The sequence below is a fragment of the Opisthocomus hoazin genome, chromosome 1, assembly GCF_030867145.1.
Source record: "Opisthocomus hoazin isolate bOpiHoa1 chromosome 1, bOpiHoa1.hap1, whole genome shotgun sequence".
NCBI lineage: Eukaryota > Metazoa > Chordata > Aves > Opisthocomiformes > Opisthocomidae > Opisthocomus > Opisthocomus hoazin.
In genome coordinates, this window is record NC_134414.1 from 19,188,133 (window position 1) to 19,208,701 (window position 20,569).

At 38.5% G+C, this 20,569-nt stretch overlaps 1 protein-coding gene across 4 annotated transcripts in view; it reads left to right on the top strand.

The window, feature by feature from the left end:
* The window catches only part of DYNC2H1 (dynein cytoplasmic 2 heavy chain 1), a 193,158-nt gene that overhangs the window by 139,641 nt on the left and 32,948 nt on the right, over positions 1-20,569 (top strand). For 3 of the 4 annotated variants that reach the window (XM_075417967.1, XM_075417985.1, XM_075417976.1), the window contains 2 exons: positions 6,709-6,825; positions 19,396-19,605. In XM_075417967.1, the coding sequence (XP_075274082.1) occupies positions 6,709-6,825; positions 19,396-19,605 (327 nt within the window). Of the gene's footprint in view, positions 1-6,708; positions 6,826-19,395; positions 19,606-20,569 lie in introns of those variants that run through there. The other variant, XM_075417994.1, reaches the window with a different exon arrangement.

Sequence of the window (20,569 nt, forward strand, 5' to 3'; positions counted from 1 at the left end):
TTGTACAAAAATAAAAATCCTTTTATCCATTCCGTAGTCTTGGAAAAAATAGCATTTATTTGACTAACAAGTCTTTTTTATATTCTTAGAACAGTAATCATACTTAGTTCAGAAATGATTGATCCTAGATTTTAATTTTTTTGTTATTTCCATGACATAGAATTTCACAATATATTTTTTTCCTTGATTACTTTCCTCTTTTTCAATTTGTAATACTGTGTGTTAATTTGATTTTGTTGTATGATTTGTAGGATAGATTTCTTATGAAATACATAGAAGACAGATATAAGCCTGTGTTTATTGTATATTATATTTGGGAAGTAGCAGGTTTTGCAGTAACTGTGAATTTTATAGTAGATTTTTTCACTCATCATTATTCAAAATATTTAGATGTGTGTCTGGATTGAACTAGCACAATATATAAGACCTTTTAGTGTATAATATCTTAAAAGAATAGGTTGTGATAACAAAGGTGAGCATTCAAAGCTTAGGTATTGTGAAAGTACTCTTATTTTGAGTACACTGTATTATAAAACTATTACTAGATTTTCAGTTTCCTTAGTATTATAAGTACATACCTTGGTACCTTTCCAAACTAGAGCGCAAAGGATATGATTCAACAGACCTAGACATCTGCATCTGTGCTAGTCACTTCTCTCTTTGCGGTCATGGAAGTATCACCTTTAAGGCATGATTAGTCTCATCCTGGAGTAAGTATCCGAAGTTGATTAAAAATTGACCTTATGGTAACATACATGTAGCGCAGTGAGAGGAACTGAATTCTTGAGTTTTGAAGTTAGGTTTCCAGGAAATGAAAATCCTTATTCTGATTTCCACACCATAAACCCATCTGTCTGAAGCACCTGTGTAAGGAACTTTGTTTTCCTGTGTACTCTATAGGAGGGCCTTCAAATGACAAATTAGGCCACTTAGGATCTGTCTGTTAATTATGTAGAGAGGCTAAGGTGGTAATTTTGTAATTGAAGTAAGTTTTAAATAAGCTTTAAGTAAGTACCTAAGGGTAGGTGGGGTGAATTTGTGTTTGTCTGTTTTAGATTTGATTTAAGTGACTCTGTACAGTGCCCTCTCTCAACCCATGAGATATTTTGTCTCCTTAAATACAGATTCCTAATCATATTCCCTTTGTCAGCTGAATCAAGGTCTCCTTCTAGTTACTCATCCAGTCTGTGTGCTCGTTCCTGTCCTGCCGCCTTACAGAGCCATTTTTGTGTTTCATATGGCCCCCAGGAACCTATTCCTGATACTCCTGTTTCTTTTAAATCCAGTTTCCCTTCCAACTCCAGACTTGTTTCGCTTGCCTGGAGGTGAAAACAGTTCCATGGAGCGACTGCAAACATATCACATAACCTGGGAGACTTTTTTGATCCTGTCGTGTTGAAAGGGGTAAAGGAGTCTGATAATCGGCAGAAGAAAAGCCCTCCCATTGAGTCACGAGGTTCAGAGCAGACCCCCTTGCGTTCTATACTCTCTCAGAGAGGAGCCTAGGTGTGACTGGATCCACTTCTGGTCCCAGACTTGGTCAACAGTTTATGTCTAAGGGTTTAAGTGTGTAGTCACTTATCACATTCAACGTTTACCTGTCAGAGCCCTTCCAAGGGCTTTCACTGTAACAGTTTTGCAAAGTTGAAACAAGAGGTAATTTATTCAAGCGACAGGTATCACAGATTCGGGATTGCCGTTGATAAATTCACTGTCTACAAAAGTTGAGCTCAAGGTAATGGTTTAGCTCTTCAGTTAACAATGTGTTCCTGGGGATACGTCTGACAAAGTCAGAGGCACAACTCTTACCAAAAAGGCGTCCCTTCTTGGGGTGTAAGTGAGGTTAAGGCCCGTCAACTCAGCCATCAGGTAAGGTATTTGCTTGGCTCCTCTTCCCAAAGAGAGTTTTCAGGTGCCAGGTTTTATACTTCTGAAAATCTTTTGGCGAGGTGGCGAGGTGGGACTAAGTCAATTATTGTGTGTCGATTGGCTCTTGGCATGGAATGTCGTGTTGTCAGAAGCAGGACTTGGCAGTTCAATACGCCTTCAGAGCAGGTATCTTCGTATGTGCTCAGGGGCCAAATGTTTTTTATCAGAAGCAACCTCTGGCTGCGCAGCCTCCGCTGCACCCCACAGATCCCCTGATTTACGGTGATGGGCTATCCCCCCTTACTTCTGTCTGATAAGCGCTCCCTTTGTTAACTCTTTGGATCTTGACGCCTGAGTCTGAGCATGTCTTTCCTCTTGCATTGACAAGTCCAGCAAGGCCACTGACCCACAGATACACCTGGTAATTCTAATAGGGAAATGTATCCCACTCATCATTTTATTCAGGTCATTCCCAGTCTTAACTCATTCTCTTTCCTAATCCGTGCATTTAACTCTCTTATTTTTACAGGGCATAAACTGAAACAAGAAAGATCCAGACTGGATATTAGGGGAAACTTTTTTATCATTAGGACAGTAAAGCAGCGGAACAGGTCATCTAGAGGGGTTGTGCAATCTCTGTACTTGAGATTTTTCAGGACCAGGCTGGATAAAGCCATGAGCAACCTGGTCACCATCTTTCAAGCAGGAGGTTAGACTAGTGACCTCCTGAGGTCCTTTCCAACCTGAATTATTCTATAATCCTATTAAAAAATCAGTTTCTCTTTTCATTTGCCTAACATTCAGAAAGAGACTGATTTGAGAGTACTGAGGTTAAGCCTTTTCTCAGGCTTTAGCTGATTTGAAGTAGCATAGACTGGTCAGCCCTGTAAGAAAATTCACTGATTTGTGAGAATAAAATACTTATGCCAGTCAAGTTCTAAAATCAAACTTGTCATCATACTTAAGCAGTAATATGAGTTACTATTTTACAGTCTCTAATTCTTTCCTAAATTTGGACAGATTTCATGGATGTAAAACATCGCACACAAAAGTGTCCACTAAGTTTTCAGTCCTTTAGCAAAAGTTTGGGATGCTGAAGCAGTTCAAAGATGAGGTCAAGCTGAGTAACATGTATTTTCCTGTTTCTTCAAGATGAACAACTATTTTAGGCTAAAATTTTCAAAAAGTATTCAGGCTGAAAGAGTGATCAGTACACAAAGTTTAAACACAAGCCATTAATTAAAAAAAATTACAGTCAGTTGAAACCAGTGTGCTGTCATGGAAGCTTTAGTAGTAAGTTATGCTGCCATTGTACCTGTAGTACTCGAGAGGAGATGGGATGAACTGGAAAGAGTTAAAGAATTTCCATAAACATTTGATAAAGATCATAGTATGTTGCAGTGCTCTGGAACACTGGGAGTGAAAATTTGATTTCTTTTGATTCAGTAATTTTAATTTAAGTGCTTAACTTTTGATAGCCACATCCAAATATTTTCGAGCTACTTTGATAAAATATACAAAGCAGAAACAGATATAGGTGCACTGAAGAACAAAGATTGAAATAATGGATAGATAATGTATTTCCTATTTAAATTATATTGACAAATTCTATAATTAGATAATTAGAAATAGACAGCTAGCCCTATACACTAGAGTCAGAAAATACTTTAATTATTTGATCTTGCAGTCACTACTTCTCAAATTCATTTCAGCTGTATGGAGCTAAATGTTTATACATATGAAAGCACTTAAATACAATACTTAATATTTTCAATCCCCTATATTCACAAAGCAATCATATAAAATGATGGCAGCTTTATGTATAAATATGCAAGTTTGTATGAAGTACTGCATATAGAATTACCAGTTAAAGTATATTTGATATAAATGTTTTATTTCTTTGCAAATGATGGCAGACAACTGTCCAAAAATAAATTTTCAGAGCCAGAACTGTAGCTAAAAGAATGATATCTGGAAGGCACAAATGTCTATTATCTGCATTACTTGTCAGAACATTTGCATATGTGCAGGGTGAAAAGAAGGAAGAATTTCAGGAATGATGAAGATGCTATGATCAAAACATTAATCAGAGAAAATAATTTTTTGCTAAATTAAACAAGAGTCTTTTCTGCTATACTTAATAGGTGGAGCACACAAAGAATTATTAAAGTTTAAAATTAAGTTCTGAGAATAAGAGGAGGAAATGATATTTTGTGTAACAGAAGCTATACTGAACAGTGGCTCATATTTTCTTTTCCTCCCTTTAGCTACCAGAATACTTGCAGAAGCCCTTCTTGCAGGCCTTTGCATCCCTTGCTAGTGTCAAACCCAGCTGAGATTTGGCTTTCGTCGCTCCATCCTAACACATTTGAGGAATGTCTTTATATCTCTGCTGGGTAGTCCATGCCTGCTCCCATCTTCTGTGGATTACCTCTTTTACATTTGAGATCACTAGCTTCCCCTTCATCCATATTGACCCTTTGCCATGCTTGTTCTTTGGCTTGCTTATTGTGCTTGCTTCCTGCACATCAGAAAGGACTGCCTTTGTGCTCTGAGGAATTTGTTCATGAAGATTAACCAACTCTCCTGGTCCCATTTGCCCTCCAGTGAATTTACCTGTTGCATCCTGCCAAGAAGATCCCTGACTAAGCTAAGATCTGCTCTCCTGAGGTCCAGGGTTTTGATGCTACTACTTGTCTTGCTCTCCTCACTCAGAATTCTAAACTCCACAGTCTCATGCTTGGTGCAGCCAAGGCTGCCCCCAACCTTCACATCTTCTGCCAGTTCTTCATTGATTATTAGCAACAGATTCAGTACAGCATCTCCCCTGGTTGGCTAATTGATTCCCTGTATAAAGAAATTGTCTTCAATAAATTCTAGAAATCTCTGTCCCACGCAGCCTGTCATATTGCTCTCACGGCAGTTACTGGTTTGGCTGAAGTCTCCAGTTAGTATGGGCCTGTGATTGTGGGGTTCCTTCAAGCTGGCAGAAGACAACTTCTGCTTTCTTGATCTAGGAGTCTGTAGCACACGGCTACTAAAGCACCACCTGTGTTGGTCTGGCCTCCGATCTCTGCCTGTAAGCACTCAGCTGGCTTGTAACCTGTTCCTAGGCAAAGCTCTGTTCACTCCAGCTGCTCTTTTGCTTTGACTGCAACTTCTCCTTGCCTTGCTTTCTGGCAGTTTACTTCAGACTAGACAAAAGGAAGGTTTTAGCACAGTAAGATGCTTCCCAGATATTCATTAGGTATGCATGTAGTTCCTCTTGGCAAACCAAATTGCAGAAGTACTAAAGTACTTTATTATAATAGACTTTGACTTTCATCAACTAATAGTGTTTCTTAGGACTTGGAATTAATTTCACTTTTAATTCATTAAATATGATAGAGAAATAAAAATCCTGTTTTTACGATTTCTGAGATCTGGAATCACAGAGTGTGCATAATTCTCTAGGCCACAGATCATATTGTCATTTCTGAGGGAATGAGAAAAGATTCTTTTCAGAATTAACATTATTTTAAGAAGTTAGCTTTTCATGAAAAAGAATAGTATTTTAGCTTAATTAGAAGTATTTTTAAACTTGTTTTTTCTAAATGTAGGTTTATATGTCATACAGATAGATTTTCATATATTTATACATTATGTATATTCATCTTTTGGTTTATGTTTTATGAGACATTTAATATAAGAATAAAACTATAGTAAATGTTATAGAAGTTAAATAAGTGGTTCAGTGTACTATCATCTTGTGGTGGTTCATAGTCCCTGTCAAAGCTGATAAATAAGGAGCTGCTGTTTGCTTCAGTGAAAGAAAATGAAAAACAAAAGAAAACACTACATCATTGCACATCTTTCAAGAACAGAAAATAAGTCAAAACCCAGAAGAAACAACTTCACTTCCTGCCGCGTTCTGTCTAACAATTAAATAGTCCAGTCCTTCTGAACAATTAATACATTTTTTTATTATCAAGTTTAATTCTTTGAAGTCAGGCAAAAGAGGAGAGAATTAGTAAGTTGTTCTCTAACATGTCTTCCAAAAAAAGCAGTGTGAAAAATAACTAAAATTTAGCTAAAATACCAAAAAATACCAGGGTTTTTATATGTAGCTTAAGGGACAGACTGCAATATCATTGAATATTTTTAATTTGAGTGTTCTTTTTTTATAAAGGTATACATATATTTGATCAGGTTATGTGTGGAATTACCAGAGCTGCTAACACTAAAAAGCAGTTGGACCTAATGAACTGGAAGCTCCCCTTCTTTCTGAAAATTTTAGTTATTCTTTTAATTGCTTTATTTCTTTCTTTAAACTAATAAATATGTATTTAAATAATTCGAGATAGCATGAATTTCTAAGTCAGAGATCCATGGGAGATCAGAATGAATTGATTATAATTGTCTCGCAACTTTGATGCCTGATAGGTACTGTGAGTAGTAACATGCTCTCTATTATTTCTCTTTTTTACTTACAGGTGGACCCCAGTTAAAGCAAGAACTTGAGTTTTGTCTATAGATTTTGTGGAAAAGAGGCTTTTTAATTAGTTATACACCTAATTAGTGTTTAAATTATAGTTAAACAAAGACAATGACTGTGATAAGAAAAATACGGATTTATTTGTTTGTTTGTTTTGGGCTTAATATGAATGAGGCTCAACTATGTTCTATATTTGCATATGGATATTGTTTGTGTTTTAAATAGATCATAATTAGTAGTTAAGTATGCAGAGAAGTATATTCCATAGATAAATCGGAGAATATTTGCTGCTGTATCATATTTTTGTACTAAAAGAAGTTAGTGTTTCCTTCTTCAAGATATGCATTTGTGTTGTCATCACTCAGGTCATTTCACAGCTTCGGATCCTGAGCAGGTCAGTAACGGCTGGCTGCAAATTTGACAGAGAAGTATGGTCTACTGAACTTTCTCCTGTTCTCAACCTGTGGAAGAAACTTAATCAGGTAGGAAAGTAGCTGATTTGAAAAGATAACTTTTTTCCCCTGGTAACAACATTAAAAGTAAAATCTAAGGAATTATCTTGAACATTGAAACATAAGAAGTGGAAAGGTAAATTAAATGCATCTGAGGTTGGAAGTACAATGTTACATGTATGTAATTAGCTATAGCATCTGTATGTTTGATAACAGGCTGTCACTTTTTTCTCCATGTCAAGGTGAGACCATACTCACAAGACATGAGACTAACATCTTATACATGTTTACAGGAAGCACACTAATATATTTTACATTTTAATTTAGTCTCTCCATTTCTCTGATATTCGCAAGGCAGTATTTAATGATGTGAAATATTAAATTAAGTTTTTCCTGTATAATATTGAAGTGTGGTACTAGCTTTAAACTGAGGTTCATTAAAATCCGTGCTACAATGCTTGCAATATCCAGTATCACTTGTTCTTTGTTCCTTTGTACTTCTGGGTTGGTTTGGGGTTTTTTTTTTTACATATATTCTAAAGTTTGATTTCCAACCATTGAATTTTTAGTTTGGGTGTCCATTTAGCTGTAATCTGTGTGAATTCTCTTTGAAATGCAAATACCATTCATACTCGGGAAGGATCCCTCTCACCTCTTGCTAGGTGCCTACGTAGACATTTGACCATTATTTTTCTCCTCAGCAATAAGTAATAGATCACAGACATAGTGGCCTAAAAACATCTTGTACACAGCAACATTGGAATGAGAAAAACCTTTCACTTACTCAGATAACCACATACAACGAAGCGACATGAGGTGCACATTAGAACTTGACATTACATTTTGATATCTCTCATTAAATTGTCATTTAATGTATGCTAAGTGTATGGAACATCATGTTTTTGTCATTATAGTCTTTTGGTACTAAATAACTTCATGTTGAAATCAGTGGCCTCTGAACATGGACTGCTATTAACCAGGTCTGTGATCCTGTAAGGAAAAGCAGCACAATTCCATGTGACACCTTCCTTTGTAGCTTACTGACTAGAGTTAAATATACTTTGCCTGCAAACCTTCCTTGCAAGAGCTCAGATGAAACAGTTGTATATATGTATACATATACAATGAGAAAATTAGAGGTTTTGATAGCAGTGCTTGGAAGACTGATAAATGAGGCCAGTTTTAACAGTAAAAAAAACCTGCACTACATTAATACTCATTAATAGCACACATTGCTAATGGCTAGTTCTTTTATCATTATTAATCATTGGAACTGCAAATTGAAAGCACTTATTCTTTAAAACTTGTGTCATAATTTAGCTGTGAGTATGAAGTACCATGAAACTGAAGCCACATAGTCACTGCTGGTGGCTATGGTCCTTGATGGTCTAAGTCACCCAGGTGGAGGTAAGCCAGCCTGAGAGCTCTTTGAGAAAGGAAGCTGCACCTGACCCAGGCCTCATCTTTCTCCCCTACCTTCACCCTCAAATCTGAGATCTCCTTTCATAGGAGTTTTCAGCCCTTTACCTCTGTTCCTGAGCTGCAGGCTGGGTGATGCTCAGGTGGAGTTATTTTCCAGGCTGCAGCAGGTAGCTTATTGTGTCACTTGGCTTTTTTTCTTTCCTGGTAAAATGTGTCTTCTTGTCTAAAGCTGAAAGCAGTCTAGCCAGTTCTTAATGTTCACCTTCCTCAACGACCAGTAGGTGACCATCAGCTTCATGTTCATAGTTCTTGGGCCTCTGTTTTCAACCTGTGCCCATACTTTCAAGACCTTCACTATTATCCCATGCTTCAACTTCACATCATAACACGAGACACCTGGTACTGAATTCCACTTCAGACAGCAAGCTCTCTTAGCCAGTTGGTAACCAGTCTAGAAGGCCAGCAATGGGGCCTTGCATAGTTAACATAAGACCTAGTTAGTGTGGTCTGTTCCTGTTACAGGACCACTGGGTACAAAAATTTTATATATTGTTTGCTATACTTGCTGTATTATGTTTGAGTTAAAAAAAGCACTAATATTAATTAAATCTTGTGTTTAGTGTGCAGTACTTCTGTGAATACAGGAGGACTCTGGTTTAGCTACAAAACCAATCTATTCACTAAGGATTAGCATCAGCCTGAATGATTTATAATGTCTGGGTAATCTCTGGCTAATCCCTTGCCACTGACCATCCTGCCATTCTGCAGTTTCCTCCTGCGAGATGCCCTGCAGGGCTTGTCAGATTCAGAGAACTGAGTGGCTAGTTTCTTTCTGACTTTGTATTTGTTGATCTGAAAATAGCCATTTTTTACCACACTGTATCTGAGAACTTTCTTTAGAGATGTAAAATGGTCTCTTCAATCGACACTGTCATAAAGGCTCAATTTGATTTCCTAAAAATTAGGCTTCTAGGACTGTTTAAAAAAACATCAAATGTTCAAAGACTGGCAGATATAACATAGAATCTGCAGGAGACCTGTGATCTGCTGGAGTATCATCTAGAGGCAGAAAGAGACATCTTAAATGTCCCTAGATGCCTGCCTGAATCAAGCCTGTGGTCCCTGTCTATTTTTCTACTTAATTTTACATATAGGAAAATGAATTGTGCAATATTTCTGTGTTCCCTTCTCTCTCAATATTTGTAGAGTTACCATAGGCACCTGTGTTTGACCTACATTTTCACTGCTCACAATATCTTAAAAAAAAAAAAGATTCCTATGTTATCTTGAACTTTCTTTGATTTTCTAACATTTTTATGCTGTTAGCAGATTAATTTCTTTATCTTTTGAAGATCTGCTTCAGAATAGGGTGGCCTCTGACCTTGTGCATGTTTTTCTGGGGGGACATCTGCTTGAGTGTTTCAAAAAAATTAAATAATAATGTCCTTTATCAAAATTAGTTTTCATATTCTATTCAACCAGTACTTGCTTTAAGCTTTAGAAAAATCTAGTCATCTTTAAAAATTCCACATGCATTACATACAGTTGTACATTCTAATTGTTCATTGATAGCTCAATTTTTCAGAAGTTCTAAATAAAGATCTGGAAATTGGACTGAAGAAAATAGTTGAACTGCTGCTCAAGTTAACGTCAATACATTATTTTATTTATGTATGAATGGGCACAGAATATTAGCTAAAATGTTTTTGCAGATATGAAGAAGTAAAATCACAATAACTATTTATTACTCAAGTTTGCAAAAATCTTTTTCCCCTCAATTTTGGAAGCATTTACTTTTAGCTGCAGACTCTATTGTAGAATCATAGAGTCATAGAATGGTTTGGGTTGGAAGGTCATGGGCAGGGGCATCTTTGACTAGATCAGGTTGCTCAAAACACCATCCAACCTGACCTTGAATGTTTCCAGGGATGGGGCCTCCACTACTTCTCTGGACAACCTGTCCCAGTGTTTCACTACCCTCATCATAAAAAAAAAATTCTTCCTTATATCCAGCCCAAATCTACCGTATTTCAGTTTAAAACCATTACTCTTCGTCCTGTCACTACAGGCCCTGGTAAAAAGTCTTTTTTCGTCTTTCTTATAAGCCCCCTTTACATATTGAAAGGCTGCTGTAAGGTCTCCCCGCAGCCTTCTCTTCTCCAAGCTGAACAACCCAACTCTCAGTCTTTCCTCACAGCAGAGGTGCTCCAGCCCTCACATCATTTTTGTGGCCTCCTCTGGACCCGCTCCAACAGGACCATGTCTTTCCTGTGCTGAAAGCTGCAGAGCTGGATGCAGGACTCCAGCTGGAATCTCACTAGAGCGGAGTAGAGGGGCAGAATCCCCTCCCTCGACCTGCTGGCTACACTGCTTTCAATGCAGCCCAGGACATGGTTGGCCTACTGGACTGTGAGCGCACATTGGTGGCTCATGTCCAGCTTTTCATCCACTGGTACACCCAAGTCCTTCTTGGTAGAGCTGCTCTCAATCCCTTCATCCTCTAACCTGTATTGATACTGGAGGTTGCCCCGGACCATGTGCAGGACCTTGCACTTGGCCTTCTTCAACTTCATGATGTTCTTGTTGTTGTTACTATTATTAATATCATCATTATTATCTTCCTTTATCTATTGGATACAGATACTAGTAAAGTAGAGGCAGATGGAGTAGATGTTGGCAATATCTTCTACTTCATTTACAAGAAGCAAAGATTAGTCTTCTACCTGTCAAATATACTTACTGCTAAGGGTAGTTGGAAATAATGGTCGAATAACTGTTTCAAACTACTGAAACTCAGGAAGTGTCCAATATAGATCTGAATTGAATCTAGCTAATCCATTTATAAATTCAAAGCTGTTTTTAAAATCAGCTACTTTTTCTTCCAGAGGCAAAAATGCTCAGAAACTTGTTCATATGTAGACAAAGATTGAGAATGTTTTTAAACATTTTTATTCCAATCTAGGTAAGTAAATCAAGGATTAACTCAAAAAGGATTATCTTACAAATACCTTGAAAATAGTTATTGTACATCTAACTGCTGATGATTCTGAAGCATAACAATTTACCACTTGCCACACGTTTTTTCTGTAGAATTTGTAATGGAATAATTGATCATAATCTTTAAGCGTGGACATATTTTTATCTGTACACTCTCAATACCGTATGGTGATCACTTTTCTATTCTGTAATCTAGTGTCCAAGTTTAGGTAAAACAATAGGCAGAATTTCACTGGGTGTTTCTCTGGACTGAACATCAGTGTTTCATCCTACAAAAATCAGTCTGAATAATTTAAAGTATATAATACAGCTAGATTGACAGAATGCCTATAGAATCCATGTAGTCAGTGAATTTCAGGAAATTTTAGTTAATATTGGCCAACATTTCACAAATCTGTAAAGGGACTATTTAACTTTTTAGTGATGTGCCCACTGAAGAATTATGGCACATGAATGTATGTAAGATAATATTTGTATTTTTTCACGAGTGCAAATTGTAATCTCTCAGTCAACAGTATTGAGTGCATCTAACAGAGGCAGCCAATTCATGCAACAGTTGGCAAAGCAGTTTGTGCCAAAGAGCCTACAGAAGACAAGCAGCCTTGCTCAGTGGAGGATACACCTTCTCAGCAATGGCAGTGACATGCCACAGGGCACGGTCCCCAGCTGCTATTGGAGCAATGGACCCTCTAAGAAGAGAACTGTGACTCAGAGCTCCAGAAGGAGGATGCAGCTCTGCAGATCTCTAGCTGCAGGGAGTGCCTGAAGTCTCCTCCTGAGGCTGGGGCAGCAGGAGGTGTTCTTCTAACCTGCAGGAGACGTGTGCTTGTTGAGGATCTATATCATCAAATTAAGGAGCTATGAGAGGAGGTCAGTGGACTTTACAGCATCAGAAATAGATTAGGTGGATCTTTCTGAGACACTGCAGCTTGAAGAGCCAAGCCCCCAGCTTTCCTGAAGGAAATGCAGGCAGAGTCCATGTCTGTTGGGATAGGAAGTGAAGACTTACAGGGTGGCAAAGGCTGGAAATCTGTGACTTCTGGCACCAGGAGGAAAGCTTCTGCTCCATCTCAAGTTTTGCACTTACAGAACAGATTTAATGCCCTCATAGCTGACAAGAGGCTGGGAGCTCTGTCCAGTGAAGCTCCCAAGCAAACTAAACCCGATCCACACAGTAGCACCAACAGGAAGTTGTGAGGAATAGTAGTGGACAACTCCCTGCTGTGGGGAGAAGGATGCTTCCATTTTCTGACTTGATCTAGGGAGGTTTGCTGCTTGCCCGGAGCTCACATCTGGGATATTGTGGAAAGACTGCTGAGGCTTGTCTGGCTCTCGGACTATTACCCCTTGATGCTTTTCCACAGTGGCCCCCAGTCATACTTGCAGGGGTAACGTGGAGCATATGAAGCATGACTACATGGGTCTGGGAGTAGTGGTTAAGAGCATAGGGGCCTAGGTGGTTTTTCTTCTTGATCCTTACAGTGAAGGTGAAGGACGTGAGAAGGAGTAGACAGATTCTACTACTGGTCGCACAGCTGGTGTCAGCAACAGAGTTTTGTTCATGACTATGGGGACACTTTTTGAGGATTGGTGGTTGCCTGCTCGAAAGAGAAAGGGTCCACCTGACTAAGTAAGGCCAACAGGCTGGCCAACTTGGTGAGGGAAGTTTTAAAATAGAAGTAATAAGGTAGGGAGAGGATGACCAAAAGTTATGTGAGGAGGTAGTTGAACAGGTTGATAGGCAAAATATGTCTGTGAACATCATCATCAACAAAACAGAGCTGAAAGGGGACCATATAAAGTGTGTCCATATAAACAAGGAAGTGCCTACCTGACAGAATTATGGGGAAAGCTCTCACACCCTTTCTGAGAAATCACTGTGATGGGGTGCCTCTCTGATGTGCCTGTACACTAACGGGTGCAGCATGGGGAACAAAGAAGAGGAGTTAGAGGTTTGCCCGCAGTTGCAGAGTTATGATCTCATATGGGTCACAGGGACTTGGTGGGATAATTCACACATCTGTTGTGCCTGCCATGGATGGATATAGGTTCTCTCAGAAGGAAAAGTAAACAAGGTGAATATGGGGAGTTGCCCTTTATGTGAGAGACCAGTGGGAATGCATGCAGCTCTACCTAGAGATGTACAACATGCCAGCTGAGAGTTTGTGAATTAGGCTTAGAAGTCAACATTATGGTGAGTGTCTGCTACAGGCCACTCGATGAGAAAGAAGTAGATGAGACCTTTTTCACACGCCTGGAAGAAGCCTCACATTCTCAGAGCCAGGTCTTTGTGGGGAAATTTACCCACCCTGATATGTTCTGGAAGAACAGTGTAGTGGTACACAAGCAATCCAGGAGGTTTCCATAGTGCGTTGATGGCAAATTCCTAACTCAGGTGATGGAGGAACCAATAGGGGGAAGCACTCTGTGGAACCTCGTACTTGCCAAGAAGGAAGAACTTGTTGAGGACGTGAAGGGTGGGGACAACCTTGGTTGCAGTGATCGTGAGGCGGTGGACCTCTGGATCGTGAGAGGAGAGAAACAAGCAAAAAGCAGGATGACAACCCCAGACTTCAGGAAAGTAGACTTTGGACAATTTAGGGACCTGCTTGAAAGAAACCCATGGGACACTGCAAGAATCTCATGGGACACTGTCCTGGAGAGCTGGTTGCTTTTTTGAGGAATATGTCCTTTAATCTTAGTGGTCAATCTCAAAATGCAGGAAGTCAAATAATGGCAGCAGGGGGACTGCAAGCATGAGCAAGTTGATCCTGGCAAAACTCAAATGTAAAAAAGAAGTGAAGAGAAGGATGCAGGGACATCTGATGTGGGACGAATATAGAGACACTGAGAATGCAGGGATGGAGTCTGGGAAGCTAAAGCGTATCTGGACCTGAGTCTGATAAGGAATGTGAAGGGCTGTACTGGTGTACTGGGTCTGGCTGGGATGGAGTTAATGTTTTTCATAGCAGTGGATATAATGTGCTTTGCACTTGTGCCTAGAACTGTATTGATAAAACATCAGTGTTTTGGCTGTTACTGAGCAGTGCTCACACAGCATCAAGGCTGTCTCCTCAACCTCCCAGCCCCCCAGAAGCCGGTAGGCGAGGGTGGGCAGGAGGTTGGGAGGGTACATAGCTGGGACAGCTGACCCAAACTGACTGAAGGGATATTCCAAATCATGTGACGTCATGCTGAGCCATAAAAGCTAAGAGAAAGGAGCAGGAGACGGAACATTCATTATTAAGGCGCTTCTCTTCCATAGCAACGGCTATATATAGAGGCCCTACTTACCAGAAAGTGGCTCGGCATCACCTGCTCATAGGAAGTACAAAATAAATCTTCTTTGGTTTTGCTTTGCTTTCCCATGCAGCCTTTGGGGTTTTTTTTTCATTAAACTGACTTTATCTTGACCAACAAGATTTTTCATCTTATTTTCTCACCCTGTCCTGCTGAGGAAGGGAGTGATGGAGTAGCTTGGTGGGCACCTGGCAGCCACCTGAGGTTAGCCCATCACAACCAGGTATGGCTGGGATGGAGTTGCCTTTTCATCCTGTAACTTGCAGGCGTGATGCTGTTAACCCATTAGAAGGGCAACAAAAAGGGGTTTTACAGGTCCATCAGCAACAAAATGAAGATAGGATAAGTGTAGGCCCACTACTGAATGGAAATGAGGACTTGGCCACAAAAGACAAGCAGAAGGCTGAAGTACTAAATGCCACCTTTGCCTCTGTTTACTGGGAAGTCTGGCCTTCACCAGTCCCAGGTCCCCAAAAGCAGTGGGGAAAGTGCAGAGCAAGGAATACTTACCCTTGATGGAAGAAGATCAGGCTAGGGGGTGTTTAGACAAACTGAATATAAACAAATCTGCAGGCCCTTGTGGAATGCACCCATGAATGCTGAGGGAGCTGGCTGCTGCTGTTGTGAGACCACTCTCAGTTACCTTTGAAAGATCGGTGTGATTGGGGAAGATTCCTGAGGACTAGAAGAAAGCAAATGACATTCCTTCCTTTAAGAAGGGCAAGAAGCAGGAAGCAGAGAAAGATAGGTCAGTTAGCCTCACCTGGGAAGGATTTCCATGGGTCATTAAGGTGGTTAGAGGGCAAATGCATCTGTCATACGAGCCGTGGATGAGAGAAGAAGGACAGTTCAGCCTGGGGAAGAGAAAGCTTAGGGGTATCTACCAGTGTCTGTCAGCTGATGGGAAGGAGTAAAGGAGACAGAGCCAGACTCTTCTCAGTGGTGTCCCGTGACAGGACAAGAGGCCATGGGCACAAACTGAAATACAGCAAATGCCATTTAAACGTAAGACCAAACTTTTTTACCGTGGGGATGGTTGAACACTGGAGGAGGTTGCCCAGGGAGGTGGTGGAGTCTCCATCCTTGGAGGTATTGAAAAACCTGACTGGACACAGTTCTGGACAACCTGCTGAAGCTTTGAGCAGAGGGTTGGACTGAACAATCTCCAGAGGTTCCTTCCAACCTCATCTGTTCTGTGATTCTATGAGTAGTAGTCCTTTGTGCTCAGTTTTCAGAGCTGTCAAAGTGGCCAAACAGCAAAAGTGACAGATATAGATTGGAAATTTTGGCTTTTTCATTTTAGACATTTTGAAATGGGAAATAATTCTTACATATTAATACAGTAATGAGGACTTACATCTTGTCGCTTTTTCAGAAATATTTCTGGAGATTTGCAGGAAACATTTTTCCTCTCAGTGGCATACGTTTCACAAAGCCCTGTTAAATGTTACTACCAATTATTCAGACATTCTGAAATTGCTGAGCTGGGGAGTTTATTATTCTTTGTCTATCCATAACAACAGAATCATGAAAACTACCTCTCCTTCACCCACAGTTTATTAGTGCAGCCAGAATTCAGACTCTGGAACTTTTTCATTAAATTTTACTTTAAATGAAATAGATACTTAAAATCTGGTTCAAATCAGTGCACTGCTGTGTTGAGTTACACAAGCAAGCTTCCTATTTCTGTTTAGCTGTTTGGACTAATACAGAATATCTTGACATTTTTATCTGTGTTAGTTTCATTTGAAAACATACTTTTTAATTCGTGCCATTTGAAAACACGCTTGTAATGAATACTGTCCTAAAATTGCTTCTGCAGTGTCTTTCAGCATGATTTAGTAACAGCTTAACACTAAGCAAATTAATTAAACTGTCATGAACCTGACATCAAGTTAAAAAAAATCCAAACACTCAGATGCTCAGTGTAAGTTTGCACGAAAGACTGTTTACTGAAAAACATGAAGCCATCTCTGAATAACTTGTCAAACAAATGTTACACAAATTTTAATAAGTATCTTCCTTAATGTGGAAGGATGGCCTATTCCAGCCTGTTGGCCAGGGCTGGGCCATCAGAGTAATTCAACGAGCCGATGTCCTGCTGACCATTCTCTTCCCACATTACCTTCTGCCATGACAGAGTCTAGACCAGGACCTGTATAAGCACTTCATTGACACGTACCTGGATCAGTTGGAAATCGCTGTCCAATGGAACTCAGGCGCTGGCCATCACATGGCAGTTTTCAAAGTAGTACAAAACTACCAGGATGCAGTGGGGCTGCATGAGTGTTTCATCATGTCCAAATGGCTATCTGTCATGAGTAGAGAGACAGGAATCAGTGCTATATTTTTGTTGTAAGGTGTGTGCATTTTCTGCCTTGTTTCAGGGAAACCCGTTAGTACCTCCATGAAAGTTAGAAGGCCCATCCATAACAAAATTTGGAAGCAACTGCTTCAAAATTATTTTTGCTGAGTATGTGATCATAAGCTGTCATGATGTGTTCTGTCTTACCTGTTGTTGTGTTTGTGAATTGAGGGCTAACTAATTATTTTCATGAAGTTGCATAACGCTGCAAGACAATTGCAAAAGTAGTTTTGAAATAAATGGGTTGTTTCTCTTTCATCCAAAACATTAGGAACTTCAGCTTTAACAAAAGAACAGTGTTGTGTTCACCAAGGAAAATCAGTGAAGCACAAATATAGGGTCATGCTTTCTTGTATTTTCAACAACGAAAAATTTGTGTAATAAACGGTGAAAGGCTAATACCTAAAAGAGTAGTCAGAGGGACTCGAAGGAGGAGGCAAAATGAGTGCATCAAAAGCCAGTGGAGCTTTCTAAAACCCACTACCACCATCAAAACTAAGCTTTGAATCAAATGCAGAACTAGTGGAGATATTTATTTTCATTTTATTTGTTACCTTTCTGAGGGGGTAATTTTCAGAACATATTGGGAGTTTTAAAAATCTTGAGTTCATAAAGGTAATGAAGAAAAGCTCTGGAGCATCTTAGGTGAGACTATACAAAGTCTTATATTGCACCGAGATAGTAACAATGGACAGAAGTGAAAGAAGGAAAATTATCAAAGTCTCAAAATACACCTAATTTAGTAATGGTAGCATAATACAGTATTTAATGTTAAAGATTCGAACCTATCTTCAGTTTCTTATGAGTAGGAAAAGCACTCAGTACTTCAGCAGTTCTTCAGTTTAATTCCCAAGCAGGTCATGAGGATATTTTTAAAGCTGATGGGAGTTATATACATAATGGATTTTAAGGGAATGTAATAGAACATTAAATGTATAAGCTGATACCGGTATTCATGTTTAATTTTCCTATAAAAATGACAGATGGGTTGTTTTAACAAATTCTCAGGAGAAAGCATTAAAAAGAGTGATGAAATGAATATGCAATTCGTAGGAGACTGTTATGTAAAGGGCAGTATTGAGGAACTTAGAAACCTTCTCTTTCAGTAAATTTTTTGTGAATTAAGACCGTATGTGTGAAAGACTGAGCAAAGCCTGCAAGTTGCGATGTCTTTGTTCTTCCTTTTTTGTGCAATTAAATACTCCAGTAAGAAATTATCACCTAGCTTGTGCTTTTACATTACATTTTACATATACTTAACAAAGTACGGTCTCAGAAAAATTGGGGTGAACCTGGTACTGTGATTTCATGCAAAGACAAAATACAAAGCGTAGCATTTCCAAATACTGCATGTTTCTTACACTTTGAACAGTAAGTAATTTTGTTGTATACCTTTTTGAGAATGTGGGAGGGAAGACCTTGTCCTTCATTTTTCTGTCAGTCATAAACCAAAGTATCTGTATTACTCTTTCACTTAGCCCTGCTCATATTTTTGCTTGGTAGTTGAGTGCAGTATGAGCTTAAAAGGAAAATCACATGGAAGTTCTGGCAAACTTACAGTGCCTGAGAATGATTATGAAGGCAGACATCCTGTGTGTTCTAGAAAGCAAGATGCCATATGACAATTCAGAAGTTTATTTAATCTGAAAAAAAGTCACAGCTACTTGTTATGTTAAGAAGAGATACTTCAGAGAAAGTAAAATCTGATTTTACCTTTAATAAATTAGTACAAATTGAAACAGCAAAACATTTTTTCCCAAAAGCTAAAATTCTTTTTGCGTTTGTGCCTTGTAGAATTTTCCCTTAAAAGTTTATATTCCATAACTGGAATTCAGTGCAGCATCTTGTCACATGTCAGGTTGGCAGTTTCAGAACACTAGCTAAAATATAGTTATGTAATAAGCTGCATATGAATTAAGATTTGCAAAACTATACCATCTCTTGAAATTATTGAATAAATTTGGATTTTCAGTGGCTGTAAGGGAATGGAAGTAATAAAAATGTCAATGCGAGATCAGCAGTACTTCTCAGAGTCTGAGTTACTCGGAATTTACACATAATATTATATTTATTTTTTATTTATTATTTATTTGTATATAATTTGCTTCCAGGTTGAACTAGTCTTATCAAAGCAAGAGTTATATCTGGCAGCATGGTTTGTAGTACCCCATACAATCTTGTTATGCTGAGTACACTACTCCTTTTTGTATTGGTACATTAACACAAATACTAAAAGCAGTGATTAAGCTAAGTGAATATTTTTCAGAAATTCCAATACTATTGAAGTAATTGGGTGGACAGTGTTGTCTCAGAAGAGTGGTGCCTTTATTGAACATCTCATGGAGAATACTGGAAGTGTCATTATAGTTTTAATCCAGTGTCAGAAAAGGGAGGATATCTGAATTACTTCATATGACCTTGTTAGCTTTGAAGTATTATGAATTAAACAAATAATATGTTGTATAACTTAATAGTTTCCCTGACTGCATTAACTGGGCATACATGTTCTTTTTTAGAATTCTAACTTGATTCACCAGAAGCTGTCTTCTCCAGTGGAGCAACAAGGATCCCCAGTTTTATCATTTGTTACTCTGGAACAATTCAATGCCATTCGCCTTGTGCAAAGTGTCCATCAGTCACTTGCTTCTTTAAGTAAAGTCATCAGAGGTACCTCATTGATGAGTTCTGAAGTACAAAGACTGGCAAGTGCTCTGCTAAATCAGAAAGTGAGTAATTTTGTCGTGAATTTACATTATAAGCAATGAAAAAAACAAAGGAAACTGAACAAAATTCTGATACATATTTTCATGTCACCATTTGCTCTAAATTCTTTTATTGATAGAGACTCTAAAACAGAAGCATTTTTCTTCTGGATTGAAAACCTGTAAGAATGTTCCTTCATGTACTCACAGAAACTTCTTTGTATATTATACTTTCATCAAGCTTTCTCTTAAGGACAAATTCAATAAGGTTAGCAGTTATGGAATACTATTTCCATTTCAAATACCAAATCATGCTAGATAAGTCAAATATATTAGCCAGTAGAACATGTAAATCTGTCTTTTCTTCATTTTTACAGTTTCTTAAAATAAGGGTTTTATGGCAGTTGTAATCACAATGTGCTCTCTGCACTTACTCAGTATGGATTATTGCCATATCACACCAGACGAGCTGTGCCTATCATATCAACCTATCATCTCACCCTATATTCTTGATATATGAGAAAAGCAAGCAAAATCTGAACATGTACTTTCTCTGTTTTTTCTGGGATCAAACTGGGCATGTTTATAAACTGGTACAATTATTGACTGCAAATTTACATGCTGTATCATTAATAGCTAGATAATTGGATTCCAAAGACAGTCAAACATTAACATGAAACTCTGGTTTTGCTTCACCTGCAGCAAATGATAAATTGTGTTGATGTTAATGCATAGATAATGAATTTGGCCCTACAATGAACGAGAATTCATATTAACATCTTGTTTATCTCCATGTGAGGAACAAGTACTGTTAAAAAGATTGTTATGCATTTATTGATCTATCAAATTTCTAATTAAAACAATAATTAAATTCTTTGTCTTTTCAGATTCACAAGACAGCATTTGCTAGCAAAATTGCAGTACAATTAGAATAAATTAACATTTTCATGTTAGCAATCTCATTGCCTTTTTAAACACTTTTTGACTA